The following is a 26686-nucleotide window of genomic DNA, read 5'->3' as shown; positions in this document are numbered from 1 at the left end:
TTGCCCGCTTTGAGGACAATACAGTGCCACTGACACGGCCTGCAACGAAAACATGCGGTCTCTCCTTCACTGCAGCTGAAGTGAGTAAGACATTTAAACGTGTTAACCCTCGCAAGGCTGCAGGCCCAGACGGCATCCCCAGCCGCGCCCTCAGAGCATGCGCAGACCAGCTGGCCGGTGTGTTTACGGACATATTCAATCAAACCCTATACCAGTCTGCTGTTCCCACATGCTTCAAGAGGGCCACCATTGTTCCTGTTCCCAAGAAAGCTAAGGTAACTGAGCTAAACGACTACCGCCCCGTAGCACTCACATCCGTCATCATGAAGTGCTTTGAGAGACTAGTCAAGGACCATATCACCTCCACCCTACCTGACACCCTAGACCCACTCCAATTTGCTTACCGCCCAAATAGGTCCACAGACGATGCAATCTCAACCACACTGCACACTGCCCTAACCCATCTGGACAAGAGGAATACCTATGTGAGAATGCTGTTCATCGACTACAGCTCGGCATTCAACACCATAGTACCCTCCAAGCTCGTCATCAAGCTCGAGACCCTGGGTCTCGACCCCGCCCTGTGCAACTGGGTACTGGACTTCCTGACGGGCCGCCCCCAGGTGGTGAGGGTAGGCAACAACATCTCCTCCCCGCTGATCCTCAACACTGGGGCCCCACAAGGGTGCGTTCTGAGCCCTCTCCTGTACTCCCTGTTCACCCACGACTGCGTGGCCACGCACGCCTCCAACTCAATCATCAAGTTTGCGGACGACACAACAGTGGTAGGCTTGATTACCAACAACGACGAGACGGCCTACAGGGAGGAGGTGAGGGCCCTCGGAGTGTGGTGTCAGGAAAATAACCTCACACTCAACGTCAACAAAACTAAGGAGATGATTGTGGACTTCAGGAAACAGCAGAGGGAACACCCCCCTATCCACATCGATGGAACAGTAGTGGAGAGGGTAGCAAGTTTTAAGTTCCTCGGCATACACATCACAGACAAACTGAATTGGTCCACTCACACAGACAGCATCGTGAGGAAGGCGCAGCAGCGCCTCTTCAACCTCAGGAGGCTGAAGAAATTCGGCTTGTCACCAAAAGCACTCACAAACTTCTACAGATGCACAATCGAGAGCATCCTGGCGGGCTGTATCACCGCCTGGTATGGCAACTGCACCGCCCTCAACCGTAAGGCTCTCCAGAGGGTAGTGAGGTCTGCACAACGCATCACCGGGGGCAAACTACCTGCCCTCCAGGACACCTACACCACCCGATGCTACAGGAAGGCCATAAAGATCATCAAGGACATCAACCACCCGAGCCACTGCCTGTTCACCCCGCTGTCATCCAGAAGGCGAGGTCAGTACAGGTGCATCAAAGCTGGGACCGAGAGACTGAAAAACAGCTTCTATCTCAAGGCCATCAGACTGTTAAACAGCCACCACTAACATTGAGTGGCTACTGCCAACACACTGTCAACGACACTGACTCTACTCCAGCCACTTTAATAATGGGAATTGATGGGAAATTATGTAAATATATCACTAGCCACTTTAAACAATGCTACCTTATATAATGTTACTTACCCTACATTATTCATCTCATATGCATACGTATATACTGTACTCTATATCATCGACTGCATCCTTATGTAATACATGTATCACTAGCCACTTTAACTATGCCACTTGGTTTACATACTCATCTCATATGTATATACTGTACTCGATATCATCTACTGTATCTTGCCTATGCTCCTCTGTACCATCACTCATTCATATATCCTTATGTACATATTCTTTATCCCCTTACACTGTGTATAAGACAGTAGTTTTTTGGAATTGTTAGTTAGATTACTTGTTCGTTATTACTGCATTGTCGGAACTAGAAGCACAAGCATTTCGCTACACTCGCATTAACATCTGCTAACCACGTGTATGTGACAAATAACATTTGTTTTGATTTGATTTAGGAGCTACCTAGGATGCTATTCTCAGTGGCTTTAAGACGTTAACGGTACCCTACAGGCTCGGGTCCAAAGTAGTGCCATTTGGGCCAGGGTTTTACTACCAGGACATTATCCAAGCTTGTAAAGCAGTCAGTCAAAAGTCATTTCATTGTCATCATTTCAGTAAAATATGCATTCCATTTACACCTGCAGTTTTATTATTCCTTTAGTGAGTGAGGTCTGCAGAGTGCACACTTTAGTGAGATCACATGAGGTCTGCAGAGTGAGTGAGGTCTGCAGAGTGAGTGAAGTCTGCAGAGTGCACACTTTAGTGAGATCACATGAGGTCTGCACATGTAAAGAGGACTTCAGGACTTCAGGACTTATTTGAAAGTTTTAATATTCATTTTAAAAGTCTTGTTCAGGAAAACAACAGGGTCATAAGGAACAAGTTGAGTCCCTAAACGAACCCCAAATACAACCCCATTACTGTCCTCCATCCCAGATGAAAATATCAAAAAACACCCCTTCCCTTCCAATCCAAAAATAAATAATACATAAAGATAAATGCAACCACACTTCAGGCGGAGGAGGGGGAGGAGAGGGGGAGGGGGAGGAGAGGGGGAGGGGGAGGAGAGGGGGAGGGGGAGGAGAGGGGGAGGGTGAGGAGAGGGGAGGGAGAGAGGGGGGGTGAGGAGAGGGGGCGGGTGAGGAGGGTGTGAAGGGGGAGGAGATGGGAGAGGGTGAGGAGAGGGAGGAGAGTGAGGAGAGGGGGAGGGGGGGAGGCGGAGGGGAGGTGAGGAGAGGGGGAGGGAGAGGTGGAGGGGGAGGGGAGGGGGAGAGAGGGTGAGGAGTAGGGGGAGGAGGAGGGGGAGGGGAGGGGAGGGGAGGGGTGAGGAGAGGGGGAGAGGGGGAGGGGGAGGGACAGGAGGGGGAGGGGGAGGGGAGGGGGAGGGTGAGGCGGAGGCGGGGAGGAGAGGGGGATGGAGAGGGGAGGCAGAGGGAGGGGAGGGGAGGGAGGGGGAGGGTGAGTCCAGGGAGAGGGGGAGGACGAGGGGGAGGAGAGGGGGAGGAGATGGGGAGGTGAGGAGAGGGGGAGGGGGAGGAGAGGGGGAGGGTGAGGAGAGGGGGAGGGGGAGTGGTAGGGACGGGTGAGCCGAGAGGGGGAGGGTTGAGGAGAGGAGGCGGGTGAGGAGAGGGGGAGGGGGAGGGGAGGAGATGGGGAGGGGGCGGAGACGTAGGGTGAGGAGAGGGGAGGGTGAGGAGAGGGGGAGGGTGAGGAGAGGGGGGAGGGTGAGGAGAGGGGGAGGGGGAGGGAACGAGGGAGGAGAGATAGGGGGAAGGAGAGGGGGGAGGGTGAGGAGAGGGGGAGGGGGCGGGAGGAGAGGGGGAGGGTGAGGACGCGGGGGAGGGGAGGGGGGAGGAGAGGAGGGGGAGGAGAGGGGGGGGGGTGAGGGTGAGGAGAGTGAGGGGGAGGGGGGGAGAAGGGAGGGGGAGGGGAGGGGGAGGGAGGCAGGGGGAGGGGAGGAGAGGGGGCGGGTGAGGAGGAGAGGGGGAGGGGGGAGGAGTGAGAGGGGGAGGGTTTGAGGAGAGGGGGAGGGTGAGGAGAGTGGGGAGGGGGAGGAGAGGGGGGGCGGGTGGAGGAGGAGGGGTAGGGGGAGGACGAGGGGGACGGTGATGATGTGAGAGGGGGGGGCCCGAAGGGATTGTGATGAAGAGTAGGGTGAGGAGAGGGGAGGGGGAGGAGCGGGGGAGGGGGAGGGGAGGAGAGGGGGAGGTGATTGGATTGATGAGAGGGGGGAGGGGGAGGATGAGGGGAGGAGGGTGGGAAGAGGGGGAGGGGGAGGACGAGGGCGGAGGGGAGGAGAGGGGGAGGGGAGTATGTTGCGGAGAGGGGGGAGGTGTTGTGATGAGAGGGGGAGGGGGAGGATAGGGGAGGGGAGGAGGGGGAGGGAGAGAGAGGGGGAGGGGAGGAGAGAGGGGAGGGAGGAGAGGGGGAGGGTGAGCGAGAGGGGGAGGGTGAGGAGAGGGGGTGGAGGAGGGGGGAGGGAGGAGAGGGGGAGGGGAGGAGAGGGGGAGGGTGATGAGAGGGAGGGGAGAGGGGGGTGAGGAGGGGGAAGGGGAGGGAGGGGGAGGCGGGAGGAGAGGGGGACGGTGAGGGGGGGATGAGAGGGGCCGAGGGGTAGGGTGATGGAGGGGAGGAGAGGAGGGAGGGGGGAGGATGAGGGGAGGGGGAGGAGAGGGGGAGGGTGAGGAGAGGGGGGTGAGGAGAGGGGAGGGGGAGGGGGGGGAGGGAAGGGAGGGGGAGGGGAGGGCTGAGGAGAGGGGGGAGGGTGAGGAGAGGGGGAGGGTGAGGAGAGGGGGAGGGAGGAGAGGGGGAGGGGAGGAGCGGGGGAGGGGGAGGGGGAGGAGAGGGGGAGGGGGAGGAGAGGGGGAGGGGGAGGAGAGGGGGGAGGGTGAGGAGAGGGGGAGGGTGAGGAGAGGGGGACGGTGATGAGAGGGGGAGGGTTTGATGAGGAGGAGTAGGGTGAGGAGAGGGGGAGGGTGAGGAGAGGGGGAGGGTTGATGAGAGGAGTAGGTGAGGAGAGGGGGAGGGTGAGGAGAGGGGGAGGGTGATGAGAGGAGTAGGGTGAGGAGAGGGGAGGGTGAGGAGAGGGGGAGGGGTGAGGAGAGGGGGAGGAGAGGGGGAGGGTGAGGAGAGGGGGAGGGGAGACGGAGGGGGAGGGGGGAGGAGAGGGGGACGGTGATGAGAGGGGGAGGGTGATGAGAGGAGTAGGGTGAGGAAGAGGGGGAGGGTGAGGGAGGGGGGGCGGAGAGGGGGAGGGTGAGGAGAGGGGGAGGGTGAGGAGAGGGGGTAGGGTGATGAGAGGAGTAGGGTGAGGAGAGGGGGAGGGTGAGGATGAGGGGGAGGGGGAGGAGAGGGGAGGGGGAGGAGGGAGGGGAGGAGAGGGGGAGGAGAGAGGGGGAGGGGTGAGGAGAGGGGAGGGGGAGGAGAGGGGGAGGGTGAGGAGAGAGGGGAGGGGAGGTGAGGAGAGGGGGAGGGGGAGGAGAGGGGGAGGGTGAGGAGAGGGGGAGGGGGAGGAGAGGGGGAGGAGAGGGGGAGGGGGAGGAGAGGGGGAGGGGGAGGAGAGGGGGAGGGTGAGGAGAGGGGGAGGGGGGAGGGGGAGGAGAGGGGGAGGAGAGGGGGAGGAGAGGGGAGGGTGAGGAGAGGGGGAGGGTGAGGAGAGGGGGAGGGGGAGGAGAGGGGGAGGGGGAGGAGAGGGGGAGGGTGAGGAGAGGGGAGGGTGAGGAGAGGGGGAGGGGGAGGAGAGGGGAGGGTGAGGAGAGGGGGAGGGTGATGAGAGGGGGAGGGGGAGGAGAGGGGGAGGAGAGGGGGAGGGTGAGGAGAGGAGGAGGAGAGGACGGTGAGCAGAGGAGGGGGGGAGGCGAGGAGTAGGGTGAGGAAAGGAGGAGAGGGGGAGGGTGAGGAGAGGAGGAGGGTGAGGAGGAGGGTGAGGAGAGGAGGAGGGGGAGGAGAGGGGGAGGGGGAGCAGAGGAGGGGGGGAGGTGAGGAGTAGGGTGAGGAGAGGAGGGGGGTGAGGAGAGGAGGAGGGTGAGCAGAGGGGGAGGGGGAGGAGGGGGAGGAGAGGGGGAGGGTGAGGAGAGGAGGAGCGTGAGGAGGAGGTTGAGGAGAGGAGGAAGGTGAGAAGAGGAGGAGGTTGAGGAGGAGGGTGAGGAGAGGAGGAGGGGGAGGAGGAGGGTGAGGAGAGGAGGAGGGTGAGGGGGAGGAGTAGGGTGAGGAGAGGAGTAGGGTGAGGAGAGGGGGAGGGGGAGGGGGAGGGGGAGGAGGAGGGGGAGGAGAGGAGTAGGGTGAGGAGAGGGGGAGGGTGAGGAGAGGGGGAGGGTGATGAGAGGGGGAGGGTGAGGAGAGGAGGAGGGTGAGAGGAGGGTGAGGAGAGGAGGAGGGTGAGGAGGATGGTGAGGAGAGGAGGGTGAGGAGAGGGGGAGGGTGAGGAGAGTGGGAGGGTGAGGAGAGGAGGAGGGTGAGAGGAGGGTGAGGAGAGGAGGAGGGTGAGGAGGATGGTGAGGAGAGGAGGCGGGTGAGGAGGAGGGTGAGGAGAGGGGGAGGAGAGGAGGTTGAGGAGAGGAGGAGGGTGAGGGTGAGGGTGAGGAGGGTGAGGAGAGGAGTAGGGTGAGGAGAGGGGGAGGGTGAGAGGAGGAGGGTGAGGAGAGGGGGAGGGGGAGGAGGAGGGTGAGGAAAGGAGTAGGGTGAGGAGAGGGGGAGGGTGAGGAGGAGGAGGGTGAGGAGGAGGAGGGTGAGGAGAGGGGGAGGGTGAGGAGAGGGGGAGGAGAGGGGGAGGAGGGGGGGAGGGGTGGAGAGGAGGAGGGGGAGGAGAGGGGGAGGAGAGGGTGAGGAGAGGGGGAGGAGAGGGCGAGGGCGAGGGGTGGAGAGGAGGAGGGGGAGGAGAGGGGGTGGAGAGGAGGAGGGTGAGGAGAGGAGAGGGGTGAAGAGGAGCCTTTCTGGCTTGGACAGGGCTACTATCGGCACTGGTCAAAAAGTACAAAATAGGGAAGAGGGTGCCATTTGGGAATGTCCGAGGTGAACCACATCAATGTACAAGGAGGGCCCCGGCTGCGTAGCTAACAGAGCTGTCCTGCCAGTTCCTGCACTGGGAAGACTGGGCATAGTTCAGGAAGGAGAAGTTCATCTCTGTTCCACTCTTCCTCAGCTCAGACACAGCCTGGAAAACAAAATCAATCAAGTAGGAAGAAAGCAAGAAACAGTCAGATGTACACTACCGTTCAAAAGTTTAGTGTCACTTTGTCCTTGTTTTTGAAAGAAAAGCAATTTTTTTGTCCATTAAAATAACATCAAATTGATCAGAAATACAGTGTAGACATTGTTAATGTTGTAAATGACTATTCTAGCTGGAAATGGCAGATTTTTTATGGAATATCTACATAGGCGTCCAGAGACACTAATGTACTTGTCCTCTTGCTCAGTTGTGCACCGGGGCCTCCCACTCTTCTTTCTATTCTGGTTAGGGCCAGTTTTTCCTGCTCTGTGGAAGGAGTAGTACACAGCGTTGTACGAGATCTTCAGTTTCTTGGCAATTTCTTACATGGAATAGCCTTCATTTCTCAGAACAAGAATAGACTGACGAGTTTCAGAAGAAAGGTCTTTGTTTCTGGCCATTTTCAGCCTGTAATCAAAACCACAAATGCTGACGCTCAAGATACTCAATTAGTCTGAAGGCCAGTGCTATTGCTTCTTTAAATCAGAACAGTTTTCAGCTGCGCTAACATAATTGCAAAAGGGTGTTCTATTGCTCAATTAGCCTTTTAAATGATAAACTTGGATTAGCTAACACAACGTGCCATTGGAACACAGGAGTGATGGTTGCTGATAATGGGCCTCTGTACCCCTATGCAGATATTCCATCCGTTTCCAGCTACAATATTCATTTACAACATTAACAATGTCTACACTGTATTTTTTGATCAATTTGATGTTATTTTAAATGGACCCCAAAAAAATCTTTCAAATACACTTTTTAAGTCCAAATGTTTGAACAGTAGTGTACATCACATGACACAGGAACAGTCAGATACACAGATCTTCTGGCACACAGGGCTGTGTCATGTGATGTACAGTGCCTTGCGAAAGTATTCGGCCCCCTTGAACTTTGCGACCTTTTGCCACATTTCAGGCTAGAATGGCCAAGTCAAAGTCCAGACCTGAATCCAATCGAGAATCTGTGGAAAGAACTGAAAACTGCTGTTCACAAATGCTCTCCATCCAACCTCACTGAGCTCGAGCTGTTTTGCAAGGAGGAATGGGAAAAAATGTCAGTCTCTCGATGTGCAAAACTGATAGAGACATACCCCAAGCGACTTACAGCTGTAATCGCAGCAAAAGGTGGCGCTACAAAGTATTAACTTAAGGGGGCTGAATAATTTTGCACGCCCAATTTTTAAGTTTTTGATTTGTTAAAAAAGTTTGAAATATCCAATAAATGTTGTTCCACTTCATGATTGTGTCCCACTTGTTGTTGATTCTTCACAAAAAAATACAGTTTTATATCTTTATGTTTGAAGCCTGAAATGTGGCAAAAGGTCGCACAGTTCAAGGGGGCCGAATACTTTCGCAAGGCACTGTATAACTAACAAAGGTGTACTGTAGATGTCAGATTCTAACATGGTTGTTGTTGTACCCGTTACCACTCACGTTTAGCAGCACTCCAATAGGATGACGTCCACAGATGGTGTTGTGGTATTTCTTCAAGTAGTTGGTGAAGGACATGGGGTCCAGTGTTTCTATAATGCCCATACCCTGGAGAGACAAGAGAGAGGGGTTTAGAACCCAGTCTGATACAGTTAACTATATAACCCTAACCCTGGAGAGACAAGAGAGAGGGGTTTAGAACCCAGTCTGATACCCCCAACAGTTAACTATATAACCCTGGAGAGACTAGAGAGGGGGGTTTAGAACCCAGTCTGATACAGTTAACTATATAACCCTAACCCTGGAGAGACAAGAGAGAGGGGTTTAGTTATACAGTTAAGTTAACTATATAACCCTAACCCTGGAGAGACAAGAGAGAGGGGTTTAGAACCCAGTCTGATACAGTTAACTATATAACCCTAACCCTGGAGAGACAAGAGAGAGGGGTTTAGTTATACAGTTAAGTTAACTATATAACCCTAACCCTGGAGAGACAAGAGAGAGGGGTTTAGAACCCAGTCTGATACAGTTAACTATATAACCCTAACCCTGGAGAGACAAGAGAGAGGGGTTTAGTTATACAGTTAAGTTAACTATATAACCCTAACCCTGGAGAGACTAGAGAGGGGGGTTTAGAACCCAGTCTGATATGGTTAACTATATAACCCTAACCCTGGAGAGACAAGAGAGAGGGGTTTAGAACCCAGTCTGATACAGTTAACTATATAACCCTAACCCTGGAGAGACAAGAGAGAGGGGTTTAGAACCCACTCTGATACAGTTAACGATATAACCCTGGAGAGACAAGAGAGAGGGGTTTAGAACCCAGTCTGACACAGTTAACGATATAACCCTGGAGAGACAAGAGAGAGGGGTTTAGAACCCAGTTTGACACAGTTAACTATATAACCCTAACCCTGGAGAGACAAGGGAGAGGGGTTTAGAACCCAGTCTGATACCCCTAACAGTTCACTACAGTACCAGTCAAAAGTTGACACCCATTCATTAAAGGGTTTTTCTTGATTTTTACTATTGTCTATATTGTAGAAAAATAGTGAAGAAATCAAAACTATGAAATAACACATATGGAATCATGTAGTAACCAAAAAAGTGTTAAACAAATAAAATGTTTTGAGATTCTTCAAATTTGCCACCCTTTCTTTGCCTTTATGACAGCTTTGCATACTCTTGGCATTCTCTCAACCAGCTTCATGAGGTAGTCACCTGGAATCCATTTCAATTAACAGGTGTGCCTTTCTTTCCATCTTAATGCATTTGAGCCAATCAGTTGTGTTGTGACAAGGTAGGGGTGGTCAGTCAATACGGAAAACTTCAAGAACTTTCGTTTCTTCAAGTGCAGTCACAAAAACCATCAAGGGCTTTGATGAAACTGGATCTCATGAGGACCGCCACAGGAAAGGAAAACCCCAAAACCTCTGCTGCAGAGGATAAGTTCATTAGAGTTACCAGCCTCAGAAATTGCAGCCCAAATAAATGCTTCACAGAGTTCAAGTAACAGACACATCTCAACATCAACTGTTCAAAGGAGACTGCGTGAATCAGGCCTTCGTGGTAAAATTGCTGTAAAGAAACCACAACTAAAGGACACCAATAAGAAGAAGAGACTTGCTTGGGCCATGAAACAGGAGCAATGTACATTAGACCGGTGGAAATCTGTCCTTTGGTCTGATGAGTCTTTGTGAGACGCAGAGTAGGTGAACGGATGATCCCCGCATGTGTGATTCCCACCATGAAGCATGGAGGAGGAGGCGTGATGGTGCTTTGCTGGTGACACTGTCAGTGATTTATTTAGAATTCAAGGCACACTTAACCAGCATGGCTACCACAACATTCTGCAGCGATACGCCATCCCATCTGGTTTGCTCTTAGTGGGACTATCATTTGTTTTTCAACATGACAATGACCCAACACACCTCCAGGCTGTGTGAGAGCTATTTGACCAAGAAGGAGAGTGATGGAGTGCTGCATCAAATGACCTGGCCTCCACAATCACCCGACCTCAACCCAATTGAGATGGTTTGGGATGAGTTGGACCGCAGAGGGAAGGAAAAGCAGCCAACAAGTGCTCAGCATATGTGGGAACTCCTTCAAGACGTTTGGAAAAGCATTCCTCATGAAGCTGGTTGAGAGAATGCCAAGCGTGTACAAAGCTGTCATCAAGGCAAAGGGTGGCTACTTTGAAGTATCTGAAATATGAAGTGGAAACATCTTGGAGCAACAACGGCTCAGCCGCAAAGTGGTAGGCCACAGAAGCTCACAGAACAGGACCGCCAAGTGCTGAAGCGCATAAAAACCGTCTGTCCTCAGTTTCAACACTCACTACAGAGATACAAACTGCATCTGTAAGCAACGTCAGCACAATAACTATAAGTCTGGAGCTTCATGAAATGGGTTTCCATGGCCGAGCAGCCGCACACAAGCCTAAGATCACCATGCGCAATGCCAAGCGTCGGCTGAAGCTGAAGCGGTATAAAGCTCGACCACCATTGGACTCTGGAGGAGTGGAAACATCTTCTCTGGAGTGATGAATCACGCTTCACCATCTGGCAGTCCAACGGACTAATCGGGGTTTGGATACCAGGCGAACACCACCTGCCCGAAAGCATAGTGCCAACTATAAAGTTTGGTGGTGGAGGGTTAATGGCCAGGGGATGTTTTTCATGGTTCGGGCCCCATAGTTCCAGTGAAGGCAAATCTTAATGCTGCAGCATACAATGACATTCCAGACGATTCTGTGCTTCCAACTTTGTGGCAACAGTGACGATGCCCCGGTGCACAAAGAGAGGTCCATACAGAAACTGTTTGTCGAGATCGGTGTGGAAGAACTTGACTGGCCTGCACAGAGCCCTGACCTTAACCCCATCGAACATCTTAGGGAGGAATTGGAACACAGACTGTGAGCCAGGCCTAATCACCCTACATCAGTGCCCGACCTCCTTAATACTCTTGTGGCTGAACGGGAGCAAATTCATGCAGCAACGTTCCAACATCTAATGGAACTCCTTCCCAGAAGAGGGATGGCTGTTATAGCAGCAAACGGGGGGGGATCAACTCCATATTAATACCCATGGTTTTGGAATGAGATGTTTGATAAGCAGGTGTCCACATACTTTTGGTCAAGTAGTGTATTTTACATATGTTATTGCAGGTGTAGCAAAATGTTTACGTTCATAGCTTCAACAGTGCTGTAATACTTAACAAAATAAGCAAATCCCCAAAATAAAGAGAACGGAATTAAGAAATATAGAAATATTAGAACAAGCAATGTCAGAGTCCTGAATATATAAACACAGATATGATGGTGTGTACAGACATCTTTCATGTTACTAGAAATACCTGAATATCAGACTGTGTTTACCATTTTATCAAGGTGTTCAATGGATCTGTGGATCTCTCCTTGAGCCTCGTCATAGTACGTGTAACGGAACCGTTGGCCTGTGGGAAGGAGGTAAACATATTAACTGTTGGCCTGTGGGAAGGAGGTAAACATATTAACCATTGGCCTGTGGGAAGGAGGTAAACATATTAACCGTTGGCCTGTGGGAAGGAGGTAAACATATTAACTGTTGGCCTGTGGGAAGGAGGTAAACATATTAACTGTTGGCCTGTGGGAAGGAGGTAAACATATTAACCGTTGGCCTGTGGGAAGGAGGTAAACATATTAACCGTTGGCCTGTGGGAAGGAGGTAAACATATTAACTGTTGGGCTGTGGGAAGGAGGTAAACATATTAACTGTTGGCCTGTGGGAAGGAGGTAAACATATTAACTGTTGGCCTGTGGGAAGGAGGTAGACATATTAACTGTTGGCCTGTGGGAAGGAGGTAGACATATTAACCGTTGGCCTGTGGGAAGGAGGTAGACATTAACCGTTGGCCTGTGGGAAGGAGGTAGACATTAACCGTTGGCCTGTGGGAAGGAGGTAGACATTAACCGTTGGCCTGTGGGAAGGAGGTAAACATATTAACCGTTGGCCTGTGGGAAGGAGGTAAACATATTAACAGTTGGCCTGTGGGAAGGAGGTAAACATATTAACCGTTGGCCTGTGGGAAGGAGGTAGACATATTAACTGTTGGCCTGTGGGAAGGAGGTAAACATATTAACCGTTGGCCTGTGGGAAGGAGGTAAACATATTAACCGTTGGCCTGTGGGAAGGAGGTAGACATATTAACTGTTGGCCTGTGGGAAGGAGGTAAACATATTAACCGTTGGCCTGTGGGAAGGAGGTAGACATTAACCGTTGGCCTGTGGGAAGGAGGTAGACATATTAACTGTTGGCCTGTGGGAAGGAGGTAAACATATTAACTGTTGGCCTGTGGGAAGGAGGTAGACATTAACCCTTAAATCACACATTTTCATCACTAATTGTGTATAAAATGGGAAATGACAAGGTTGACAAACGTTGACCTCTAAAAATAGTATTTTAGAATGATGAAATTACTATTTTATAACTTTAGGAAGCCTTGAAAAATATGCAGGTGGTTGAGTTGCCCATTAAAGGAATGATATTTAGTCAACGGTAGCTACTATGGACAATGGAGAAATATTGTTATGGGATTGCTTTATCTGTCATATCCATATTAGTATCTACTGTCTGCCTGTTATCATCCAATATCGTTCCCAATATTATTCCGTACATGTCAGTTTACTTGTGCTAAGCATTTAAAACTGTAAACACATTAATGTTCATATTCAGTGAGCTCCAAAACTATAGTATATATATTGTTGTTTTGTCCTTGTACTCCAGCACTTTAGATTGGAAATGATACAATGACCATGAGGTTACAATGCAGACTGTCAGCTTTAACGGGTATTTTCATCCATATCAGGTGAAACATTTACAAAATACAGCATTTATTGTACATGGGTACATACAGTGCCTTGCGAAAGTATTCGGCCCCCTTGAACTTTGCGACCTTTTGCCACATTTCAGGCTTCAAACATAAAGATATAAAACTGTATTTTTTTGTGAAGAATCAACAACAAGTGGGACACAATCATGAAGTGGAACGACATTTATTGGATATTTCAAACTTTTTTAACAAATCAAAAACTGAAAAATTGGGCGTGCAAAATTATTCAGCCCCTTTACTTTCAGTGCAGCAAACTCTCTCTAGAAGTTCAGTGAGGATCTCTGAATGATCCAATGTTGACCTAAATGACTAATGATGATAAATACAATCCACCTGTGTGTAATCAAGTCTCCGTATAAATGCACCTGCACTGTGATAGTCTCAGAGGTCCGTTAAAAGCGCAGAGAGCATCATGAAGAACAAGGAACACACCAGGCAGGTCCGAGATACTGTTGTGAAGAAGTTTAAAGCCGAATTTGGATACAAAAAGATTTCCCAAGCTTTAAACATCCCAAGGAGCATTGTGCAAGCGATAATATTGAAATGGAAGGAGTATCAGACCACTGCAAATCTACCAAGACCTGGCCGTCCCTCTAAACTTTCAGCTCATACAAGGAGAAGACTGATAAGAGATGCAGCCAAGAGGCCCATGATCACTCTGGATGAACTGCAGAGATCTACAGCTGAGGTGGGAGACTCTGTCCATAGGACAACAATCAGTCGTATATTGCACAAATCTGGCCTTTATGGAAGAGTGGCAAGAAAAAAGCCATTTCTTAAAGACATCCATAAAAAGTGTTGTTTAAAGTTTGCCACAAACCACCTGGGAGACACACCAAACATGTGGAAGAATGTGCTCTTATCATATGAAACCAAAATTGAACTTTTTGGCAACAATGCAAAACGTTATGTTTGGCGTAAAAGCAACACAGCTCATCACCCTGAACACAACATCCCCACTGTCAAACATGGTGGTGGCAGCATTATGGTTTGGGCCTGCTTTTCTTCAGCAGGGACAGGGAAGATGGTTAAAATTGATGGGAAGATGGATGGAGCCAAATACAGGACCATTCTGGAAGAAAACCTTTTTTATTTTATTTTTTATTTCACCTTTATTTAACCAGGTAGGCTAGTTGAGAACACCTTTATTTAACCAGGTAGGCTAGTTGAGAACAAGTTCTCATTTGCAACTGCGACCTGGCCAAGATAAAGCATAGCAGTGTGAGCAGACAACAAAGAGTTACACATGGAGTAAACAATTAACAAGTCAATAACACAGTAGAAACCAAAGGGGGAGTCTATATACAATGTGTGCAAAAGGCATGAGGAGGTAGGCAAATAATTACAATTTTGCAGATTAACACTGGAGTGATGAATGATCAGATGGTCATGTACAGGTAGAGATATTGGTGTGCAAAAGAGCAGAAAAGTAAATAAATAAAAACAGTATGGGGATGAGGTAGGTGAGAAAGGGTGGGCTATTTACCAATAGACTATGTACAGCTGCAGCGATCGGTTAGCCGCTCAGATAGCTGATGTTTGAAGTTGGTGAGGGAGATAAAGTCTCCAACTTCAGCGATTTTTGCAATTCGTTCCAGTCACAGGCAGCAGAGTACTGGAACGAAAGGCGGCCAAATGAGGTGTTGGCTTTAGGGATGATCAGTGAGATACACCTGCTGGAGCGCGTGCTACGGATGGGTGTTGCCATCGTGACCAGTGAGCTGAGATAAGGCGGAGCTTTACCTAGCATGGACTTGTAGATGACCTGGAGCCAGTGGGTCTGGCGACGAATATGTAGCGAGGGCCAGCCGACTAGAGCATACAAGTCGCAGTGGTGGGTGGTATAAGGTGCTTTAGTGACAAAACGGATGGCACTGTGATAGACTGCATCCAGTTTGCTGAGTAGAGTGTTGGAAGCCATTTTGTAGATGACATCGCCGAAGTCGAGGATCGGTAGGATAGTCAGTTTTACTAGGGTAAGCTTGGCGGCGTGAGTGAAGGAGGCTTTGTTGCGGAATAGAAAGCCGACTCTTGATTTGATTTTCGATTGGAGATGTTTGATATGAGTCTGGAAGGAGAGTTTGCAGTCTAGCCAGACACCTAGGTACTTATAGACGTCCACATATTCTAGGTCGGAACCATCCAGGGTGGTGATGCTAGTCGGGCATGCGGGTGCAGGCAGCGACCGGTTGAAAAGCATGCATTTGGTTTTACTAGCGTTTAAGAGCAGTTGGAGGCCACGGAAGGAGTGTTGTATGGCATTGAAGCTTGTTTGGAGGTTAGATAGCACAGTGTCCAAAGACGGGCCGAAGGTATATAGAATTGTGTCGTCTGCGTAGAGGTGGATCAGGGAATCGCCCGCAGCAAGAGCAACATCATTGATATACACAGAGAAAAGAGTCGGCCCGAGAATTGAACCCTGTGGCACCCCCATAGAGACTGCCAGAGGACCAGACAGCATGCCCTCCGATTTGACGCACTGAACTCTGTCTGCAAAGTAATTGGTGAACCAGGCAAGGCAGTCATCCGAAAAACCGAGGCTCCTGAGTCTGCCGATAAGAATATGGTGATTGACAGAGTCGAAAGCCTTGGCAAGGTCGATGAAGACGGCTGCACAGTACTGTCTTTTATCGATGGCGGTTATGATATCGTTGAGTACCTTGAGTGTGGCTGAGGTGCACCCGTGACCGGCTCGGAAACCAGATTGCACAGCGGAGAAGGTGCGGTGGGATTCGAGATGGTCAGTGACCTGTTTGTTGACTTGGCTTTCGAAGACCTTAGATAGGCAGGGCAGGATGGATATAGGTCTGTAACAGTTTGGGTCCAGGGTGTCTCCCCCTTTGAAGAGGGGGATGACTGCGGCAGCTTTCCAATCCTTGGGGATCTCAGACGATATGAAAGAGAGGTTGAACAGGCTGGTAATAGGGGTTGCGACAATGGTGGCAGATAGTTTCAGAAATAGAGGGTCCAGATTGTCAAGCCCAGCTGATTTGTACGGGTCCAGGTTTTGCAGCTCTTTCAGAACATCTGCTATCTGGATTTGGTTAAAGGAGAACCTGGAGAGGCTTGGGCGAGGAGCTGCGGGGGGGGCGGAGCTGTTGGCCGAGGTTGAAGTAGCCAGGCGGAAGGCATGGCCAGCCGTTGAGAAATGCTTATTGAAGTTTTCGATAATCATGGATTTATCAGTGGTGACCGTGTTACCTAGCCTCAGTGCAGTGGGCAGCTGGGAGGAGGTGCTCTTGTTCTCCATGGACTTCACGGTGTCCCAGAACTTTTTGGAGTTGGAGCTACAGGATGCAAACTTCTGCCTGAAGAAGCTGGCCTTAGCTTTCCTGACTGACTGCGTGTATTGGTTCCGGACTTCCCTGAACAGTTGCATATCACGGGGGACTATTCGATGCTATTGCAGTCCGCCACAGGATGTTTTTGTGCTGGTCGAGGGCAGTCAGGTCTGGGGTGAACCAAGGGCTGTATCTGTTCTTAGTTCTGCATTTTTTGAACGGAGCATGCTTATCTAAAATGGTGAGGAAGTTACTTTTAAAGAATGACCAGGCATCCTCAACTGACGGGATGAGGTCGATGTCCTTCCAGGATACCCGGGCCAGGTCGATTAGAAAGGCCTGCTCACAGAAGTGTTTTAGGGAGCGTTTGACAGTGATGAGGGGTGGTCGTTTGACTGCGGCTCCGTAGCGGATACAGGCAATGAGGCAGTGATCGCTGAGATCCTGGTTGAAGACAGCGGAGGTGTATTTGGAGGGCCAGTTGGTCAGGATGACGTCTATGAGGGTGCCCTTGTTTACAGAGTTAGGGTTGTACCTGGTGGGTTCCTTGATGATTTGTGTGAGATTGAGGGCATCTAGCTTAGATTGTAGGACTGGCGAGGTGTTAAGCATATCCCAGTTTAGGTCACCTAACAGAACAAACTCTGAAGCTAGATGGGGGGCGATCAATTCACAAATGGTGTCCAGGGCACAGCTGGGAGCTGAGGGGGGTCGGTAGCAGGCGGCAACCGTGAGAGACTTATTTCTGGAGAGAGTAATTAAAAAAAATTGTAGTTCGAACTGTTTGGGTATGGACCTGGAAAGTATGACATTACTTTGCAGGCTATCTCTGCAGTAAACTGCAACTCCGCCCCCTTTGGCAGTTCTATCTTGACGGAAGATGTTATAGTTGGGTATGGAAATCTCTGAATTTTTGGTGGCCTTCCTGAGCCAGGATTCAGACACAGCAAGGACATCAGGGTTAGCAGAGTGTGCTAAAGCAGTGAGTAAAACAAACTTAGGGAGGAGGCTTCTGATGTTGACATGCATGAAACCAAGGCTTTTTCGATCACAGAAGTCAACAAATGAGGGTGCCTGGGGACATGCAGGGCCTGCGTTTACCTCCACATCACCCGCGGAACAGAGAAGGAGTAGTATGAGGGTGCGGCTAAAGGCTATCAAAACTGGTCGCCTAGAGCGTTGGGGACAGAGAATAAGAGGAGCAGGTTTCTGGGCATGGTAGAATATATTCAGGGCATAATGCGCAGACAGGGGTATGGTGGGGTGCGGGTACAGCGGAGGTAAGCCCAGGCACTGGGTGATGATGAGGGAGGTTGTATCTCTGGACATGCTGGTAGTAATGGGTGAGGTCACCTCATGTGTGGGAGGTGGGACAAAGGAGTTATCAGGGGCGTGAAGAGTGGAACTAGGGGCTCCATTGTGAACTAAAACAATGATAACTAACCTGAACAACAGTATACAAGGCATATTGACATTTGAGAGAGACATACAGCGAGGCATACAGTAATCACAGGTGTTGAATTGGGAAAGCTAGCTAAAACAGTAGGTGAGACAACAGCTAATCAGCTAGCACAACAACAGCAGGTAAAATGGCGTAGACTAGGCAACGGGGCCAACAGATAGAACAAACAAGCAGAATGGAGTACCGTGATTAATGGACAGTCCAGCGTGCATCAGCTATGTAGCCAAGAGATCAGTGTCCAGGGGGCAGCGGTGGATGGGGCAGGGAAGCTGGCCTGGCGAGTGTTATCCAGGTAAAAAAAAACTAACAATGACTAAATAGCTTGTAGCTAGTTAGCTGGTTAGCTTCTGGAGGTTCTTGAGTGTGTTCTAAAAATAAATACAAAATAATAGCGATTCCCTATCACATTGGGTGAGGCAGGTTTCCGGAAGGTATAAACAAATTAAAAGTCAAAAGAGATAGAAAGTAAATATGGGTCCGGTGAGCGTTTGAGACGCGGCGATTCAGGCGGTTAGCAGGCCTGTGCTAACAAGCTAACAGTTTGTAGGCCCGGGCTAGACAAGGTAGCAGTTAGCGGGCCGGAGCTGGACAAGCTAGCAGTTAGCAGGCCGAATTAGCAAGCAGGGAGATAGCGAGGGCTAGAGAGTTAGCCTTTGGGGGACGTCGCGATGGGGTGAGTCTGTTTATTCCTCTTCATGCGATGACATCGGTAGACCGGTCGTGGGCCCGGGTATTGTAGCTCAGGAGTAGCACAGGTGCTACGGCCGGGCTAGCTTCAAGCTAAGTGGGTGGAAACGCTAGCCAGGAGTAATCCGAGGTTGCGGTTTAGCTAGATAGCTAGTTGCTAGTTTGCGGTGGGAATCCGGGGATTAAAAATAAATAGGTCCGTTGTGCTCTGGTTAAAGTCGCGTTGTACGAACAGGCGAGAGCTTTCCGAACTACAGGTTAGCTGATGACCGGTTAGCTGGAGACCGCTAGCATACCCGCTGGTTAGCTGGCTAGCTTCAGTTGAGGGGTCCCGAAGTAAATATAAATACTTTAGGAAAAATAGCTACATTGGGTGAGTCGGGTTGCAGGAGAGTATTTGGAAGCTTAGGGTTTAGCAAAATGTTTTCAAAGAGATATGTGGAGAAAATATGTAAAAAACGAAAAATAAACGATATATACAGGGACACGACAGGACAGGACGACCTACTGCTACGCCATCTTGGATGATGATGGAGTCTGCAAAAGACCTGAGACTGGGATGGAGATTTGTCTTCCAACAAGACAATGATCCAAAACATAAAGCAAAATCTACAATGGAATGATTCAAAAATAAACATATCCAGGTGTTAGAATGGCCAACTCAAAGTCCAGACCTGAATCCAATCGAGAATCTGTGGAAAGAACTGAAAACTGCTGTTCACAAATGCTCTCCATCCAACCTCACTGAGCTCGAGCTGTTTTGCAAGGAGGAATGGGAAACAATTTCAGTCTCTCGATGTGCAAAACTGATAGAGACATACCCCAAGCGACTTACAGCTGTAATCGCAGCAAAAGGTGGCGCTACAAAGTATTAACTTAAGGGGGCTGAATAATTTTGCACGCCCAATTTTTCCGTTTTTGATTTGTTAAAAAAGTTTGAAATATCCAATAAATGTCGTTCCACTTCATGATTGTGTCCCACTTGTTGTTGATTCTTCACAAATCAGTTTTATATCTTTATGTTTGAAGCCTGAAATGTGGCAAAAGGTCGCAAAGTTCAAGGGGGCCGAATACTTTCGCAAGGCACTGTATACCCCCCCCCCACCACTGTAAGGGTTTTCTTCTGGTGAGAGGCAGACCAAAATGCAGCGTGGTGGTTATTCATGTTTTTAATAAAGACGACTATACATGAACAGACTAAATAAAACCAGAAAAGTGAAAACCTAAACAGTCCTATCTGGTGCAAACACAGAGACAGGAACAATCACCCACAAAACCCAACACAAAACAGGCTACCTAAATATGGTTCCCAATCAGAGACAATGACTAACACCTGCCTCTGATTGAGAACCATATCAGGCCAAACATAGAAATAGACAAACCAGACACACAACATAGAATGCCCACCCAGCTCACGTCCTGACCAACACTGAAACAAGGAAAACACATACGAACGATGGTCAGAACGTGACAACCACATTTTTAAGGGACCAAAAGTATTGTGACTCGACAAACCCGTTGGATGCTTTGGCTGGTTGATTTGGTTTCAGATTATTTTGGGAACTAATGGGGATCCATAATAAACCCCAGGAAGAGTAGCTGCTGCCTTGGCAGGAACTAATGAGGATCCATAATAAACCCCAGGAAGAGTAGCTGCTGCCTTGGCAGGAACTAATGAGGATCCATAATAAACCCCAGGAAGAGTAGCTGCTGCCTTGGCAGGAACTAATGGGGATCCTTAATAAACCCCAGGAAGAGTAGCTGCTGCCTTGGCAGGAACTAATGAGGATCCATAATAAACCCCAGGAAGAGTAGCTGCTGCCTTGGCAGGAACTAATGAGGATCCATAATAAACCCCAGGAAGAGTAGCTGCTGCCTTGACAGGAACTAATGAGGATCCATAATAAACCCCAGGAAGAGTAGCTGCTGCCTTGGCAGGAACTAATGAGGATCCATAATAAACCCCAGGAAGAGTAGCTGCTGCCTTGACAGGAACTAATGAGGATCCATAATAAACCCCAGGAAGAGTAGCTGCTGCCTTGACAGGAACTAATGAGGATCCATAATAAACCCCAGGAAGAGTAGCTGCTGCCTTGACAGGAACTAATGAGGATCCATAATAAACCCCAGGAAGAGTAGCTGCTGCCTTGGCAGGAACTAATGAGGATCCATAATAAACCCCAGGAAGAGTAGCTGCTACCTCGGCAGGAACTAATGGGGATCCATAATAAACCCCAGGAAGAGTAGCTGCTGCCTTGGCAGGAACTAATGAGGATCCATAATAAACCCCAGGAAGAGTAGCTGCTACCTCGGCAGGAACTAATGGGGATCCATAATAAACCCCAGGAAGAGTAGCTGCTGCCTTGACAGGAACTAATGGGGATCCATAATAAACCCCAGGAAGAGTAGCTGCTGCCTTGACAGGAACTAATGGGGATCCATAATAAACCCCAGGAAGAGTAGCTGCTGCCTTGACAGGAACTAATAGGGATCCATAAAAAAAACCAGGAAGAGTAGCTGCTGCCTTGACAGGAACTAATGGGGATCCATAATAAACCCCAGGAAGAGTAGCTGCTGCCTTGACAGGAAGGAACTCATGGGGATTATTAACCCAAATTACAACACAAAATGAGTTTGCCCTAAATTGAGCAACTCGGCTGGTTGTGATGTTTACGATGCACTATCACATTTTAAGTCATACAAATAACAATTATTTATAGCCTATACCGAGGCTAAATACAAGTATTCAAAAACATAATTTGATCTTTTTTGGGGTGAGTGACAGTTAAGGATGAAGGAAAGGTTTTTCCACAAGACAGAACCACTGTTTCCTTATAGAACCCCAAGGAGACAGAACCACTGTTTCCTTATAGAACCCCAAGGAGACAGAACCACTGTTTCCTTATAGAACCCCAAGGAGACAGAACCACTGTTTCCTTATACAACCCCAAGGAGACAGAACCACTGTTTCCTTATAGAACCCCAAGGAGACAGAACCACTGTTTCCTTATAGAACCCCAAGGAGAAATAACCACTGTTTCCTTATAGAACCCCAAGGAGACAGAACTCTGTTTCCTTATAGAACCCTTTTCACCGACCTGGCTATTCTTTCCAGCAACTACAGCGAATGGATGTATAACCAGACTAGCTCAACTCAGTAGTGTGAACAGGGTATAATATATTGATCTCTACCAGTCCTGTTCAGTACGTACCCCAGTGGCAGAAGTCCGAGGAGATGATGAACAAGTTGGAGGGATCAGCCAGATACCTGCTGAGCAGTTTCCCATAATCCTGTTCTTTAGACTCACTGAGAGATCCAACCAGCACCGGGACAATGCTGAGCTCATCTTTATGACTGCAGTAGGAAATGGAGACAACACATTACAAGTCTGTATGGGTGTGGTGCACTGGGGACAGTTACCTGACTGAGATGGTAGAAGCTGTTACAGAGACACGTATTAACCCAAGCTGATTAAAAGGAAGGTGTGGGTATTAACCCAACCTGATTAAAAGGAAGGTGTGGGTATTAACCCAACCTGATTAAAAGGAAGGTGTGGGTATTAACCCAACCTGATTAAAAGGAAGGTGTGGGTATTAACCCAACCTGATTAAAAGGAAGGTATGGGTATTAACCCAACCTGATTAAAAGGAAGGTGTGGGTATTAACCCAACCTGATTAAAAGGAAGGTGTGGGTATTAACCCAACCTGATTAAAAGGAAGGTGTGGGTATTAACCCAACCTGATTAAAAGGTGTGGGTATTAACCCAACCTGATTAAAAGGAAGGTGTGGGTATTAACCCAACCTGATTAAAAGGAAGGTGTGGGTATTAACCCAACCTGATTAAAAGGAAGGTGTGGGTATTAATCCAACCTGATTAAAAGGTGTGGGTATTAACCCAACCTGATTAAAAGGAAGGTGTGGGTATTAACCCAACCTGATTAAAAGGAAGGTGTGGGTATTAACCCAACCTGATTAAAAGGTGTGGGTATTAACCCAAACTGATTAAAAGGAAGGTGTGGGTATTACCCCAACCTGATTAAAAGGTGTGGGTATTAACCCAACCTGATTAAAAGGAAGGTGTGGGTATTAACCCAACCTGATTAAAAGGAAGGTGTGGGTATTAACCCAACCTGATTAAAAGGTGTGGGTATTAACCCAACCTGATTAAAAGGAAGGTGTGGGTATTACCCCAAGATGATTAAAAGGTGTGGGTATTAACCCAACCTGATTAAAAGGTGTGGGTATTAACCCAACCTGATTAAAAGGTGTGGGTATTAACCCAACCTGATTAAAAGGTGTGGGTATTGCCCCAACCTGATTAAAAGATGTGGGTATTAACCCGACCTGATTAAAAGGAAGGTGTGGGTATTAACCCGACCTGATTAAAAGGAAGGTGTGGGTATTAACCCAACCGGGTTAAAAGGAAGGTGTGGGTATTAACCCAACCGGATTAAAAGGAAGGTGTGGGTATTAACCCAACCGGATTAAAAGGAAGGTGTGGGTATTAACCCAACCTGATTAAAAGGAAGGTGTGGGTATTAACCCAACCTGATTAAAAGGAAGGTGTGGGTATTAACCCAACCTGATTAAAAGGAAGGTGTGGGTATTAACCCAACCTGATTAAAAGGAAGGTGTGGGTATTAATCCAACCTGATTAAAAGGAAGGTGTGGGTATTAACCCAACCTGATTAAAAGGTGTGGGTATTAACCCAACCGGATTAAAAGGTGTGGGTATTAACCCAACCTGATTAAAAGGAAGGTGTGGGTATTAACACAACCTGATTAAAAGGTGTGGGTATTAACCCAACCTGATTAAAAGGTGTGGGTATTAACCCAACCTGATTAAAAGGAAGGTGTGGGTATTAACCCAACCTGATTAAAAGGAAGGTGTGGGTATTAACCCAACCTGATTAAAAGGAAGGTGTGGGTATTAACCCAACCTGATTAAAAGGAAGGTGTGGGTATTAACCCAACCTGATTAAAAGGAAGGTGTGGGTATTTACCCAACCTGATTCAAAGGAAGGTGTGGGTATTAACCCAACCTGATTCAAAGGAAGGTGTGGGTATTAACCCAACCTGATTAAAAGGAAGGTGTGGGTATTAATCCAACCTGATTAAAAGGAAGGTGTGGGTATTAACCCAGCCTGATTAAAAGGTGTGGGTATTAACACAACCTGATTAAAAGGTGTGGGTATTAATCCAACCTGATTAAAAGGTGTGGGTATTAACCCAACCTGATTAAAAGGTGTGGGTATTAACCCAACCTGATTAAAAGGAAGGTGTGGGTATTAACCAAACCTGATTAAAAGGAAGGTGTGGGTATTAACCCAACCTGATTAAAAGGAAGGTGTGGGTATTAACCCAACCTGATTAAAAGGAAGGTGTGGGTATTAACCCAACCTGATTAAAAGGAAGGTGTGGGTATTAATCCAACCTGATTAAAAGGAAGGTGTGGGTATTAATCCAACCTGATTAAAAGGAAGGTGTGGGTATTAACCCAACCTGATTAAAAGGAAGGTGTGGGTATTAACCCAACCTGATTAAAAGGAAGGTGTGGGTATTAACCCAACCTGATTAAAAGGAAGGTGTGGGTATTAACCCAACCTGATTAAAAGGAAGGTGTGGGTATTAACCCAACCTGATTAAAAGGTGTGGGTATTAACCCAACCTGATTAAAGGTGTGGGTATTAACCCAACCTGATTAAAAGGTGTGGGTATTGCCCCAACCTGATTAAAAGGTGTGGGTATTGCCCCAACCTGATTAAAAGATGTGGGTATTAACCCGACCTGATTAAAAGGAAGGTGTGGGTATTAACCCAACCGGATTAAAAGGAAGGTGTGGGTATTAACCCAACCGGATTAAAAGGAAGGTGTGGGTATTAACCCAACCTGATTAAAAGGAAGGTGTGGGTATTAACCCAACCTGATTAAAAGGAAGGTGTGGGTATTAACCCAACCTGATTAAAAGGAAGGTGTGGGTATTAACCCAACCTGATTAAAAGGAAGGTGTGGGTATTAACCCAACCTGATTAAAAGGAAGGTGTGGGTATTAACCCAACCTGATTAAAAGGAAGGTGTGGGTATTAACCCAACCTGATTAAAAGGAAGGTGTGGGTATTAACCCAACCTGATTAAAAGGAAGGTGTGGGTATTAACCCAACCTGATTAAAAGGAAGGTGTGGGTATTAACCCAACCTGATTAAAAGAAAGGTGTGGGTATTAACCCAACCTGATTAAAAGAAAGGTGTGGGTATTAACCCAACCTGATTAAAAGGTGTGGGTATTAACCCAACATGATTAAAAGGTGTGGGTATTAACCCAACCTGATTAAAAGGTGTGGGTATTGCCCCAACCTGATTAAAAGATGTGGGTATTAACCCGACCTGATTAAAAGGAAGGTGTGGGTATTAACCCAACCGGATTAAAAGGAAGGTGTGGGTATTAACCCAACCGGATTAAAAGGAAGGTGTGGGTATTAACCCAACCGGATTAAAAGGAAGGTGTGGGTATTAACCCAGCCTGATTAAAAGGTGTGGGTATTAACACAACCTGATTAAAAGGTGTGGGTATTAATCCAACCTGATTAAAAGGTGTGGGTATTAACCCAACCTGATTAAAAGGTGTGGGTATTAACCCAACCTGATTAAAAGGAAGGTGTGGGTATTAACCAAACCTGATTAAAAGGAAGGTGTGGGTATTAACCCAACCTGATTAAAAGGAAGGTGTGGGTATTAACCCAACCTGATTAAAAGGAAGGTGTGGGTATTAACCCAACCTGATTAAAAGGAAGGTGTGGGTATTAACCCAACCTGATTAAAAGGAAGGTGTGGGTATTAACCCAACCTGATTAAAAGGAAGGTGTGGGTATTAACCCAACCTGATTAAAAGGAAGGTGTGGGTATTAACCCAACCTGATTAAAAGGAAGGTGTGGGTATTAACCCAACCTGATTAAAAGGAAGGTGTGGGTATTAACCCAACCTGATTAAAAGGAAGGTGTGGGTATTAACCCAACCTGATTAAAAGGTAGGTGTGGGTATTAACCCAACCTGATTAAAAGGTAGGTGTGGGTATTAACCCAACCTGATTAAAAGGAAGGTGTGGGTATTAACCCAACCTGATTAAAAGGAAGGTGTGGGTATTAACCCAACCTGATTAAAAGGAAGATGTGGGTATTAATCCAACCTGATTAAAAGGAAGGTGTGGGTATTAATCCAACCTGATTAAAAGGAAGGTGTGGGTATTAACCCAACCTGATTAAAAGGAAGGTGTGGGTATTAACCCAACCTGATTAAAAGGAAGGTGTGGGTATTAACCCAACCTGATTAAAAGGAAGGTGTGGGTATTAACCCAACCTGATTAAAAGGTGTGGGTATTAACCCAACCTGATTAAAAGGTGTGGGTATTAACCCAACCTGATTAAAAGGTGTGGGTATTGCCCCAACCTGATTAAAAGGTGTGGGTATTGCCCCAACCTGATTGAAAGATGTGGGTATTAACCCGACCTGATTAAAAGGAAGGTGTGGGTATTAACCCAACCGGATTAAAAGGAAGGTGTGGGTATTAACCCAACCGGATTAAAAGGAAGGTGTGGGTATTAACCCAACCTGATTAAAAGGAAGGTGTGGGTATTAACCCAACCTGATTAAAAGGAAGGTGTGGGTATTAACCCAACCTGATTAAAAGGAAGGTGTGGGTATTAACCCAACCTGATTAAAAGGAAGGTGTGGGTATTAACCCAACCTGATTAAAAGGAAGGTGTGGGTATTAACCCAACCTGATTAAAAGGAAGGTGTGGGTATTAACCCAACCTGATTAAAAGGAAGGTGTGGGTATTAACCCAACCTGATTAAAAGGAAGGTGTGGGTATTAACCCAACCTGATTAAAAGGAAGGTGTGGGTATTAACCCAACCTGATTAAAAGGAAGGTGTGGGTATTAACCCAACCTGATTAAAAGGAAGGTGTGGGTATTAACCCAACCTGATTAAAAGAAAGGTGTGGGTATTAACCCAACCTGATTAAAAGGTGTGGGTATTAACCCAACCTGATTAAAAGGTGTGGGTATTAACCCAACATGATTAAAAGGTGTGGGTATTAACCCAACCTGATTAAAAGGTGTGGGTATTGCCCCAACCTGATTAAAAGATGTGGGTATTAACCCGACCTGATTAAAAGGAAGGTGTGGGTATTAACCCAACCGGATTAAAAGGAAGGTGTGGGTATT

General features: G+C 48.1%; 1 protein-coding gene across 1 annotated transcript in view; it reads right to left on the bottom strand.

Moving 5' to 3' along the window:
- Positions 1-6351: 6351 nt before the first annotated feature.
- Positions 6352-26686, bottom strand: part of LOC109870227 (protein MEMO1) — a 34904-nt gene continuing 14569 nt past the window's right edge. Inside the window, exons 6-9 of the mRNA XM_031805248.1 lie at positions 21674-21816; positions 11539-11615; positions 8163-8267; positions 6352-6675 (exon numbers count right to left, since the gene is read on the bottom strand). Coding sequence (XP_031661108.1) covers positions 6544-6675; positions 8163-8267; positions 11539-11615; positions 21674-21816 — 457 coding nt within the window. The 3' untranslated portion in view covers positions 6352-6543. The remainder of the gene's footprint in view (positions 6676-8162; positions 8268-11538; positions 11616-21673; positions 21817-26686) is intronic.

The sequence above is a fragment of the Oncorhynchus kisutch genome, linkage group LG25 (genome assembly GCF_002021735.2).
Source record: "Oncorhynchus kisutch isolate 150728-3 linkage group LG25, Okis_V2, whole genome shotgun sequence".
Taxonomy (NCBI): Eukaryota; Metazoa; Chordata; class Actinopteri; order Salmoniformes; family Salmonidae; genus Oncorhynchus; species Oncorhynchus kisutch.
This window is presented reverse-complemented; position numbering and strand designations above follow the sequence as displayed.